At 33.4% G+C, this 13,504-nt stretch overlaps 1 protein-coding gene across 2 annotated transcripts in view; it reads left to right on the top strand.

Annotated features, from left to right (window-relative positions):
• Positions 1-13,504, top strand: part of LOC114333324 (forkhead box protein P1) — a 1,033,408-nt gene that overhangs the window by 775,039 nt on the left and 244,865 nt on the right. The window contains exon 1 of one of the 2 annotated variants that reach the window (XM_050641265.1): positions 4,073-4,293. The exons of the other annotated variant lie outside the window; for it this stretch is intronic. Coding sequence (XP_050497222.1) covers positions 4,252-4,293 — 42 coding nt within the window. The 5' untranslated portion in view covers positions 4,073-4,251. Of the gene's footprint in view, positions 1-4,072; positions 4,294-13,504 lie in introns of those variants that run through there. 2 annotated transcript variants of the gene reach the window in all.

Raw genomic sequence — 13,504 nt, 5'->3', positions numbered from 1 at the left:
TAGCCAACGCTCACCCTTGGCATGTTAGCCATTTGGTGGCGCGCTGACCAGTATAGACGAGCCGTTTCTCGTAGGCGATCTTCATCGTCCTCGGGTGGGTCTGTTATCAGGGCTAGGCACACTGTGAGGTGAGCAGCATCCATCTGGGACTGATTACATAGTGGACAGTTGTCATTTTCGCGGACGCCGATGCGATGTAGATGGGAAGCCAGGTAGTCATGTCCCGTAGTTGTTCTAAACACGGCTACACTAATGGGTCTCGGCAAGTTCCGAGGGATTGGTGACTCTATTAGGTGGGCCCAAGATTTTCCAGCACCGGCTTGTACTTGCTGCTCTATTATCTTCGCTTTGATTTCTCTTCTAATGGTGGATTTTGCTGATGTGTACGATTGGAAGCTAGGGGGCTGTGGAAGAGTAGTGCCTTCTTTTGCAAGTTCATCCGCCGCTTCATTCCCTTCAACACCGACATGACTAGGGATCCATTGTAGAGTAATCAGCCACCCTTTTTCCAGCAAGTTCGATAGTTGAACGATAGTTTCAAGATATTGTTTTGACACAGTCGGTATATCGATTTGTCGACAGGGCGAGGATTGCGGCTTGGCAGTCGATGAAGAAGGCAACTTTTTGGGGGTGTTGGAAATTCTCAAGATTTTTTGCAGCTTCGTGTATAGCAGCAATTTCGCCGTCGTAGTTGGTGAGAGGGGCACCCACAGCTATGGAGCCTTTGAAGAACGTTGAGACATATCCTGCTCCTGTTCTTCCCGAGTCCGGTATCGAGGAGCCATCGCAGTAGATATGGAGCCACTCATGCGCTGGGTACTTGGTGTTTATCGTCTCTAGGGCAGCTTTCCTTAGGACAATGTCTGACGATAAGTGCTTCGGGTCGTTATGGTTTTCGAGAAGCAATTCTGTGTTTGGTAGACAGCGGGCCAGTGTAGTTTGCGCTGGGAAGGGGGCGGCTTCCGACAGGTCAATGTGGTATTTTTCCATGATTTTGTTTGCTACTGTAAGCGGAGTGGTTTGTGTTTTAAGACGTGAGGCTGCTTGTCTATATTCGTCCCATTTTTGTGGAATTATTCGTCTCTTCCTTTTCCAGAAGGTTAACGCGTGTTGCTCTCTGCGGTATTGTATTGGTTCAATACCGGTCTGGGCTTCCATTGATGTAATCGGTGTTGATTTTGGAACACCGGTGATGACGCGACGGGCAGTGTTCTGGGCGACTTCAAGCTTGGAGGTGGTGTTTGCACTCGCAGTTATTGTAGCTTCACTCCCGTATTCTAATATCGGCCGGACATAGGTTTTGTATGTTGCTACCAGGACATCTTGCGTGGCGCCCCACTTTGTTGCTGTGAGACGTTTGAGCAGTCGACATCTCTTTGTGGCTTTCTCTGAAATGTCGTCGATTTGAGGTTTCCAGGTCATTTTCTGATCTATGTACATCCCCAGGTATTTTGTTACATCCTGTCTTTCCAAATCAACTCCTTTGTATGTCAGCTTGACAGCAGTCTATTTTGTTGAAAGGGTAAGTACTTGATATACGGTTTTGGTTGTACTGACAGTTAGGCAGTTTTTATCCGCCCATTTTTCTAGATTTTTCAGAGCCTGGTTCATTACTCCCTCGAGCGCTTTCACACTGCTACTTGATGCCCATATTAGGAGGTCATTGGCATACAGGAGGGCTTCCATACCAGGTGTCTTTCTGATCATTGCGAGCACATCGTTTATCATTAAGTTAAACAATTGACAGCTGATGACAGCTCCTTGTGGCAGCCCTTGTCTTTGCAGTCTGAATTTGGAACAGTGTTTGTAAAATTTGACTCTCTGATACCTTTCTCCGAGAAAGGATTTTATCCAATTGAATAGTTTGCCGTCAATTCCAGACTTCGCTATCTTGTGTAACAGCAAAACTCTCCTTACTGTGTCGTATGCAGCTTTGAGGTCTACTAGCACTGCCACTGTTGACATCTTACGGTGGAAAGCATCCTCGACTTTTTGGGCGAAATCGACTACATGGTCCATGGTGTTCCTGTGTTTCCTGAAGCCAGCTTGTGCGTCATCAATCAGTTCAAGATGGGTTATGGCTCGGTTTAGTCTGTCCAGAACCAATTTTTCGGCTACTTTGCATAAAGAGCTTGTGAGGGATATTGGCCGGTAGCTAACAGTCAGGTTCGGGTCTTTTCCTTTCTTTAAGGTGGGTATGACCTCGCTCTTCCTCCATTGACTTGGGACTCTTGAATTCCATGTTAGATTAATTATGAATTTATTTATTAAATGAAGGGTCCGATATTCTCAGATTTGTAAAAAGTCAAAGACTGTCACGGCTGGAACATGTTCAGAGACAAGGAGATACAACAACAGACAAAGACCCCTCCAGGGTTATGATGCCAAAAGGAGAAGAATAAGAAGGTGGCTGTTTAAAAAGCGGATACATAGAGACATATATAAAAATCTAAAGATGCATTGTTTAGAAAAAGAGAATTTCTATTTTTTTTTTATTTTTATGCTTCTTTTTGAGTATTTAACACTTTTAATTGTTTTTCTAAAACAACATTTAAATTTGAACTTTTTTATTATCTTTTGCTTGAGGTTTTTCAAGTTTTCAAGATATATTTTGACGTTCTGTATATATTTATAGTCCTCTCTGTATAATAATACTAGAGACAGGTTAGTTTTGATAGCAGGATAAAAAGTCTAGGTGTAACTGATAGAAACTAATGTCTAGTCTTAAAATTTTTTATCCAGAAAAGATTGAATAAACAAAACCAAAGCTAAAGCTCACGTGAAGAGAACTCTAAATGTAGTTTTTGCTTCACATCAAGTTAATACAATAATTTGGCGGAGTATTTGTCAGTTTATTATGAGGTGCGGGACAGGAGACACGGCAGGCCAGGCGAAGGCTAGACTCGAAGGATGGGGTACAGCTTGCAACTGGAAGATGTGGACCTTCCGGGGAGGTGGTAAAGTGGAGGTGTCTCCTGAAGTGACTCCCCTATTTGACATCAATGTGGGAGTGAGACAGGGAAACGCACTATCAACCATGACACTCAACCTAGTTCTTGAGGCAGCAATCAAAAAAACCAATGTAACGTGTCATATAAATAAGAAAACAGTACAAATTTCTACAAAGACGATGTAGCTATGTTCAGAGACAAGAAGATACCAAAACAACAAAGAAAATATTACAATGAAAGCCGATATGAAGACGAAAAAGGAAAGTCCAGAATGAGATGGTTGGATGACTCTCTGAAAACTATGATTGGAGGGATGGAGAAAAAGGGCACAAGAAAAGTTTGACTGGAAGGATATAGCAAGTCAGACAAAGACCCCTCCAGGGTTATGATTCCAAAAGGAGAAGAATAAGCATTTGGCTGTTTATGAAGCGGATACATAGAGACATATAAAAATCTAAAAATGCATTGTTTAGAAAAAGAGAATTTCTAATTTTTTTTATCTTTGATGCTTCTTTTTGAGTTTTTAACACTTTTCATTTTTTTTTTATAACAATATTTAAATTTGAACTTTTTTATTATGTTTATATTTGTGCTTTTTATTTTTTATACATTTATCATTTTGCTTGAGGTGTTTCAAGTTTTCAAGATATATTTTGACGTTCTGTATATATAGTCCTCTCTGTATAATCATACTAGAGACAGGTTAGTTTTGATAGCAGGATAAAAAGTCTAAGTGTGACTGATAGAAAGTAAAATGTCGAGTCTTAAAATTTTTTATCCAGAAAAGATTGAATAAACAAAACCAAAGCTAAAGCTCACGTGAAGAGGACTCGAAATGTAGTTTTTGCTTCACATCAAGCTAATACAATAATTTGGCGGGGTATTTGTCAGTTTATTATGAGGTGCGGGACAGGAGACACGGCAGGCCAGGCGAAGGCTAGACTCGAAGGATGGGGTACAGCTTGCAACTGGAAGATGTGGACCTTCGGGGAGGTGGTAAAGTGGAGGTGTCAGTATTGCGCGGAGTGACTTGCGTGCGTCCGCCCGCCGTTCCTATTGCCGGCACCGCTATAGATATACACACATACAAACAACACAAAGTGCAACGGCAGCGGCGCATCTATGATCGCGCGGACCGCCTACGAAATCGTCCTAGCATCTTCAATGACCCTTTTGCGCAACAACACAACTAACTCTTGTTCTTTCTAGCGAAAAAGAAATAATTAATAGAGGCTGTTACCGTTTATGTGTTTAGTTGTGTTTAGGTGTTGTTCTGTGAGTGTTGTGTTTACCACCACCGATGAAGTATTGCGAAACTCGTATGCTGGCCTCTTTTGCCCAGGTACTTTATTATTTTTAGATTATTTACGCTTCTACATCCACGTTTTCTACATCTACCTTCTTTTAAATAATAATACCAACAAATCAAAAAACAATATTGAAATATTTCACCTGTAACGATATTTTTTTCGCGAAGGTTGCTGTACTTATTTTTTAATTGTTATCAAAATACCAATTCAAATATAAACAAACAAATAGGAAAATAATTGGTGTATATTTTGTTGATATTTCCGAAATAATCTATAACCAATAATTTCAATACTGACCTTGGCTATAGCTATCACGTAAACATAAGGGCATTTAATTTATTGATGATTGCAACGTGCTCTATATGCATTTTAATTTGTTATTACTTTCTGGATGTTTTGTATATTCGTACCATTTCTTTTGGTATTTATATTAGTAAAATTAATTGATTAATAATAAATTATTTTACTAAAGTACCTATAATTAAATATTTTAAAAAATTTATCACTTTTTTAATATATGTGTACTTCGTAATCATGCAAAAATTTTAATTAATAATTTAAATATTCATTATTTACATAACTTCATTTTTTTTTACTTTAATTATCGATATAATTTTTTAATATTTGTATTCATATTTTGGATTCAATAATAAAAATCATAACGTACATTAAATAAATATTTTCTTAATAATCATCTGTCTTTTCCATTACCAAGAAATTTTTTGTCTTCGAATTTTTTACTTCTTCATCGAAGTTCGTGAAGATTTAATATTTTCGAGATTTCTTAAAAATATGCTACGTTGATTAATGTTTATAAAGGATTTTTTCGTTGTTTTTCAACAATTTGTCTTTGTAATTATTTTTCACATTTATGTTGTAGGTATACTAAAAATATAGTTACATCATTCATGTTTTTTTTCATTTCCAAGATATTTTTTGTCTTAGGTTTTTTTACTTCTTGATCGACGTTAGTGAAGATTTAGTATTTTAGAGATTTCTTAATGTGCTACATTCATTAATGTTTATACAGATTTTTTTCGTTGCTTTTCAAAAAATTGTCTTTTTAATTATCTTTCATATATTTATATTTTGTATAATAAATATAGTTAGTACCTACATCATACATTCTTTACAGAATTTATTTTTTGTTCCATTGAAGAAAATGTAATGCAATATGCAGTCATTTCATGTATGTATATGACTGTGCTTTCGATAATATTTATATTTTCTAGTTTCTTGCTTGAGATTTTTTTTAAATTTTTCCTTTTATTCATCGCTGAATTTCGGTTTTGCATAAATACCTCTAATCTTTGAGTTCTATTTTTGACCCTTCCCTCAATATTCGGTTAATTAGATCTAGTATAGGTACGTAATTTATTACTATAAAATAAAAGTTTTTAATAAAAAAAATTAATTATTAGTCGTTAATATTTTACGTTGTTTAGTATTGAGACGTAAATAAAAATATATCTAATTTAAATCAATTTAGTGACAAATTTATGAAAGTGGTTTGAATATTTATAATAATAATTTATTTTGCAATATTAAAAATTTGGAAAAATTCGGAGATTTTAATTATGCTTATAAATAATTTATATTTTTTATTTCTTTTTAAATTTTACAAATTTTAATTATCAGTCATGTTAAATTTGAAGAAAAATAAATACTTTTCGCTTAAACATATAATAATTAATATATATTCGAATGTTGTCATATACACTTTTTAATATCTAGTACCTTGTATACCTAAAACCATACTAAGAAAATGTCAATTCGCTTTACATTGAAGATTTTTAACACTTTATTTTAAATAAATTGTTAATTTAGTAAAATAATTAATATAAATTTAAATTTTTAAAAAAAGTTTTTAAACATTTTATTTTTATAAGTACTTATAATAAAATTATTTTATTTTCTATTTGTATATATTTATATACCAACATATACTATATTTATAAATTATCCCCTTAATAAATATCTATAGCTAATCTCATCATATTTAAAGATGTTGATTGAGTTTTGTTTTGTTTTCATTTATAAATTTTGCTTCGATTTATATCCTTTCTAAATTTTCTTATTACATATCTATATTAATTCAAAATGAAATTTATATTTTCCTCCATAATTAAAGAGTTATTTTGGTCAAAGGGAAATCTAAACCCTAATTCTTACGTAAAATATTTGTTAAAGCTCGAAAGATCTCTTCTTTAGACACTCCGTTACAAATGTTTCTAACTAAACATAACTAATAACTTCCTATAATTAAGTATCACTTCACTCTTCAATCAATCAAAATTCAATCGATCTGTAAACCATTATCCATATTGCTGATATTTAAATGTGTCTGTCAAATATTATCTTCTCGTTAGGTTTTCGTACACAATTTTTAAATTTTTAAATTTTAGTTGTTTTTAATTTTAATTTCTCTAAAGTGTTTGGCCTATTCCACTGCCACCTCTTCAGATCTATTGTGGTTCTCTAGCCCTAGATTACATTATCTAGCCTGACCTTTTTTAAAAGGTCTAATAACTTCTAGACTGAACCTTCCATGTAGCTCTTTGCCGGTGAATTTTCTTCGCCTAATGCAAAGAACCATGTATTTGCCAGGCTGTCACACTGCTTTGCTGTTTCTACTTCTAGGTAACAGAACTTCTTCATCATCTGTCAATCCCATCATCTTTAACTGTCTATTCAGCTTACAATACCCTTCTAACATACCTACTATGACTTAGACTGTTTTCCTGTATTTGCTTATTAGGTCTCCGTAAATTTTGTCGAATGTTCTGTACTGTTTCGCGTGTCTTTGTCCTGATGAATTCCTCCTGCAATTCCATAGATTTGTGAGCTACCCACTTTCTTGTAGCAGATCTTGTTACTGTCTTTTTATTCAGAAAGGTTCTGGTCCAACGAATGTCGTTGATGAACCTTGCTTGGTCATTTTATCTGCTTTTTAATTGCCCTTATGACCCTCGTGTCACGATAGGCAGGCTACCGTAACCTTCCTACGGTCTCTTAGTTTATTTAGGGCACCCACATAATCCCACACTAGCTTAGAATTGACTTCTACAGAATTGGGTGCCTTAAATTGAACGGAACATTCTTTTCTGCCTTTCTATTTCTTCCACGAAGTGATAGATTGCCATTATTTCCACTTATAAAATCCTTAGATAGATTTACCAGAATGTTTTTTTGCGTTGTCCTCTCCACACCCATCGGATTGCAGAGCATAGCTTAATTCCTTACGTAAAAGATTAATAAATAATAAATGATGTTCAATCACCCCTTCCGATTCTCTAACGTAACATAATATAGCTACTATTATAGACACATACTGGTTTGTTTGTCACTTCTCGTTTTTTGATTAACTTAGCACTGCACCTCGTAGATTATTTCTCATCTCTCCTCCTTTTTTAAACCTATTTTCTTTTCCTTGATACTTTTTTTAGTTTTTTCCCAACTTTTATTAATTTTGCTAATTATAATATAAACAGTAAATAATATTTAGATAAAGAATACCTATTATTCCCTCAATATAAAACAAAAAAATAAATCATATTTCTAAAGTTATTCATCAATATACCTATTAAATAAAAAGACTGAATTTCATGTAGAAAATTGGAAACTTTGAAATTTCAAACAAACATGCAAACCAAATATTCGTTTATAAATAAACATTCCATCTAGAAAGAAACTTTATTTGTATATTTTGTGCGCCATATTTTTTGTTTAAACAACACTAAAACTTATAATTACCTAGTTCGTTTATGAAAATCCATCTTGAATTGTCGTTCGGCCAATCATATTTTGTTCATTACTTCGTCTTATATAATAAATTGTTTTTGAGTAAACATATTGGTACTGTAAGTTTGTTTTGAATAATTAACAAATTAACTCAGTATTTGTTTTACCTATGACAAAGTCAACACCTTTTTATTGTTGGTGTATTTCAATGAAATAATACAGGGTCAAATCACAAATGGCCAAATTCATTCTTAAATGGACTGTTCGTTTAAACCAGCCAACACTTTAATTCAATAAATAATGAAATACCGTTTGGATAAAATAATAATAAATAGTATTGAAAGTAATGGAAGGTAAAAAAAAACAATTAAAGAAGAACAAGAAACTTTGGTGCAAAATATTTTGCAATGTTTTGGGAAATATTATGTTAAAGCAATTTTAATAGCTTCTTCATCATCATCATCACAAGTGGCTCGATAATTCGTTGTGAATCTTGGCCTGCTCACAAGGAAGTCGCCACTCCTGCCGATTCCTGGCAACTTCCCTCCATTTTGTGACCCTTAGAATCTTTACGTCTTCTTGCACATCATCAATCCATCTTCTTTGTGGTCGTCCTCAACTTCTTGTGCCCTCTGGTTAATCTCTTCGTGTATTCGTGATATGACATCCTAGCAATGTGTCCAGCCCATATAAGTCTGCACTTTAACGAACGTCACAATATCTGGATCGGTGTATATCTGATATAGATCAAAGTTGTATCTTCAACACCATAGCCCATTTTCATTGACGGCTCCAAAAACCTTTCTAAAAATTTTTGTTTCAGAACTACCAAGAAGGCTTTCATCATTTTGAGATAAGGTCCACGTTTCAGCGGCTGCACATGGATTCGCTCCCGGGTTCAGGTAGGAAGACCTAACCCTTCGGTCATAACTTAACTTTCGGGTATGAGTTTCGGAGCCAACTCGTGTACAATAAAAGTGGTTTTATAGGGGTTGGGAGCGAATCCATGTGCGCCGGTTTCAGCCCCGTATAACAAAACCGGTCTTATTAAGGACTTGTAATTTATATTGAGCTTTACTGCACGTTTTATATTTTTATTCTATTTTTTATTTTTATTTTTTTACTTTTTATTTCGTTGCTTGTCGTGTTTGTTGCGTTTACTAGCGATCTAATATATGTAAATTCTTTGACTTGCTCAAAGGTATGGTCGTTAATTTGACTTCTCTGTTGAATATTTCGGGAGTTTTTAGAAACCAATATAAATATATTTGGTTTTTTCTTCGTTTACAAGTCCTAATTCACTTGCCGCGTTCGCAAGCCCTGTAAAACACTGCACGATGTATCTCATGTATTACTAGTACTATTAAAACTAGTTCCATTCATTCTAATATTTAATTTTCTGATTGCCTTTTTCAAGGTAATATTAAAGAGGAGACACGCCAGCGCGTCCTCCTGCCTTAGACAATTATTATTTTCAAAGAACGTAGAGTTTTCTCCTTTAATTCTAACCCACGAGCTTACGTTTTGCATTGTTAGTTGGTTCCATCTAACTAACTTAGGTGGGATCCAAAGTCTATGATTGCATTATAATTATAATGCAGTACTTCTAACACTGTCATACGCTGCTTTGAAGTCGACGAAGAGATGGTGTGTATCTATGTTATATTCTAGTAACTGTTCTAGAATCTGCCTATGTGCTTGAATTTGATGCATAGTTGACTTTCCAGCAGTAAATCCACATTGATATTGACCAACAATATCCTTTGTAAAATGTTTATATCTTTCAAACAATACATTGCCAAAGATTTTATAGGTACGCAGATACAGTAGAGCGTCGATAATCCGAACTAATTGGTACAGGGGTAGTTCGGATTATCAAATTGTTCGGATTTTCGAACATAATATGTTCAAAATACATACCAAGCTCATAAACATAGTATGTACATATTTATGTACATACGTTTTAGTTACAAGGAATAAAACATCTGCATAATAAACAAATATATTGTATGGATTTCTGCATAAACAAAAAAAAATCCGAGGTCATATTTTGCCCATATTGTCATATTAAATCCAAAAATTCGGTCCGCGATCATATTTTTTAATTTTATATATTTTTTTGCGTTCGGATTAGCGAACGTTCGGATTACCAGGGTTCGGATTGTCGACGCTCTACTGTACTAACCTAAGTAATGTCTCTACAGTTCTGCTAATCCAGTTACTCGCCCTTTTTATGCATTTAGTATATTTTATAATGCTATTTTAAATTATACCTAGATATTTTAATAGCGTAAAAATTCAAAAAATCAACTATGTATGTGGGATAAATGAGGTATTTAATATATTATGAGGTAACAACTTTTATGTAAAGCCTGAAATTAACCTAAATTAAATATTGATATTGAAAAATAGTTTTGTTCACTTTTTTTTAATCTTCTTCACGTGCTTTATTATAATTATCCAACATTGACGATCACCATTGCGAAGGCTTTTCGATCTTGTGCCATATAGAATAATAATTGTCCTGTATTGGACATTTGAGTATCTGAGACCATTCAGAAATATTTTTTAGCCAAGGAACATAATATTTTCTTTCTAAACTTTTCCGACTTTCTTTTTGCCTTTAAGAATTAGTTGGAGTATTATCGATTTTTCCTCAATATATGTCCCAAATAAGGAGGTTTCTAATGTTTAACTGTCTTTAGTAATTCTCTGTTTGCTGATCCTCCTTTACCTTCCTTTCCTTGTTAGTTTTCCTTGTGTCGTGTAAGGTATATTTAAGATTTGTCTGTGAATCCACATTTATAATGCTTAGTTTGGTTCATGATTGCGACTTTTAGGGTCCAAACTTCTTCTCCATACAAGTCTACAGACCAAACATAGCACTTAATTATTCTTTGTATTAGTTCTAAACTGAGATAATTGTTTCAAAGAAATGTCTTCATTTTCAGAAAAGTGGTTTTACCCATTGCTATTCTGCGTTTTATTTTTATGTGTGGATCTAGTTATTCCATTATGACAGTTCCTAAATATGTAACTTTCAGAACTTTTTCAACCTGGACTCCTTTATGTGGGTCACGGATATAGACTAATTTTGGTGTTGTTCTAGTTTATTTTAATGCCCATTTCCTCGCCCACTTCGTAAAAATGGCAGAATTTGAAGACCTTCAATGATTCCTGACAGAATTGCTATTTTGTCCGCATATCTTATTACATTAAGTAATTTCTCGATGATTTTTATTCCACGTGGGTGTGTTTCAAGTGCTTTTTTTAAACAAATGATCCAAGTCAACGTTTAACAATGTTGAGGTCAAATGCAACCTTGTCTGACTCCTCGTTGTATGGAGATTCTCGTTCTTCTTTGTAGTTATCTCCAATTTTAATCTTAATTGTGGAGGTTTGATTCCAGTAAAGATTCTTAACGACAGGAGTATCTTTATCGTTTTTTACTAAGAGATCCCGCTCATGTGAAAGACAAAGGTAGCTAGATCACTCAAAGTGAATATTGACCAATGACGTCCCTGATATTGGCGTTACACCTCGATGTACAGAGCGGCCCATACCTTACCTTGCCTATTCTTATTATGACTATGGTTATGGTTATATCGCCTGTATAAGAATGCTATCTGTGATAAAATGTTGTCATGCAGGGTCGGTTCAGTTGCATAATACCAGTAGAGAACAGGTCCATATCTGCTCTGAGTTTTTACAAAAAAACAGTTTTTGTATTATTTTTCTCATATTTTACAATGTACCTAATTCATTTCTTGTGCCATAAACTAAAATATTTTTTTTTAACTAAGTTAACGGCACTGGCATAGCCAAAAGGCCAGTCATATTAAACTAAAATATTAAGATCCAAAATGTAAAATAACAACTTTATATGAATAGTTGTAGTAATTGGCTACAAGATCTTGGAGCTCTTACGGGGTACAACTTTTGTCAATATTTATAATCGCAAAATATTGAAAAAAAAAATAAAAATTATTACACGAATGTTGATTTCGCCATTATTACATGCTCTTCTCTTTCTTAAAATAAATAGAATATTGCTTCAATATTTCGGCTTATTTAAATAACTATATTTCTTAAAAAAATTATTCCAAAATTTTCAGCTTCGGTCTTTCATTTTTACGGTATTTTCTCAAAAGTACGCTATTTTTTACCAGTTCTATTTTATAGATTATTACCAGTTCTACTAATATCCCAATATTAAAATTTACAGCTACCTTTTAGATTTTTATTGAGTTGTTCTGATGTTTGGGTTGCCCTTTTGTAATTTTAAATAATTTTTTTGTATTTATAATAAGTACGACAATTTTCATATTATTTATAATAAGTACTTTAAATAAGAACTTTAGTTTTTGTTCCTCTTTGTGGTCCTTTAGTTATCACATTAGAAAATTTGTTTTGAGGGATACTTTAAGGGGTACATGGATTTGAAATAAATTTTCATACAGTAATTTTTAATACAGTTTAAGGGAAAAAAGTTTTTTTGTGAAAAAATATTATGCTTGGTAAAAAACTTCCATCATTTTTAATTAAGTCGTTTTCAGTAGTGTGTCAATAAATACAAATTTTTTAAACCATCGAAAAACATTTTGCTTATATCTAAAAAACATGTTAAAATATGCAGTTACATCTATTTATGTTATGAAGGAAGTTAAATATGAAGAAATTATTTTTTCCTTTCCAAAGTTGTTTCGAAAATATTTTTTTTATTAGTAGTTTCTGATTTTGCTATATGTACAATTAAATTCCAAAGGTGTATTTGAACTAACTATCTTCTGCTCTAATTTTTCTGTCTATTTTGTAAACAAATAACCACAATTATATTCAAATTGAGTGGCAAAAATTTCTACAATACCTAATTTTAATTTTGTTAAGCAATGGCGGTCATCTCCCAGATTCCCATTTCCCAGAAATTTTTGACGTCTCGTTTGAATTTGACTCTACCAAGCTATGAAAACTCCTTCCATTATTTTGTTTATTTTTTATGTAGTATAACCTTGTGTGCTGATAATAATGACTTGAATTCTGATATTTGTTTTGTTTTTGCAAATCCCATTAATGAATTCCATTTTATTGTACATAGGAATTGTTTTATGTTTATGTTTATGGTTATGAACATAACCAAAAATAGTGACAACAACAAAGCCAGATTTTATTTACTTTATTTAAAGGAGATAAAGCTCAATTTTATGTAAAATACCTCATATTTAATGTTTCCATTTCCACTTCAGGAAACGGTCTCAAAATACAAATTAAATAAGTTCTTTTGTATCTCCTCCTTTTAGTATCATAACTCTTTGCCCACGTTTGCATATGTCGTTTAATTCAGACCTTGTTCTACTTCTCCTCTCTTGTCTTACGTCCATACTTTTCAGGTAGTCTTAAACGACATCTAAGCATCTCGTTCTGCGCCTTCCTTTCTTTCGTCTTCCTGTTGACTTTTGTTACCTAATGTTTAAAAATGATATTGACAATATTTTTGAAGTGCGT

The sequence above is a fragment of the Diabrotica virgifera genome, chromosome 10 (genome assembly GCF_917563875.1).
Source record: "Diabrotica virgifera virgifera chromosome 10, PGI_DIABVI_V3a".
Classification (NCBI taxonomy): domain Eukaryota; kingdom Metazoa; phylum Arthropoda; class Insecta; order Coleoptera; family Chrysomelidae; genus Diabrotica; species Diabrotica virgifera.
The sequence above is the reverse complement of the archived record's forward strand: the minus strand, read 5'-3'. Positions and strand labels throughout refer to the sequence as shown.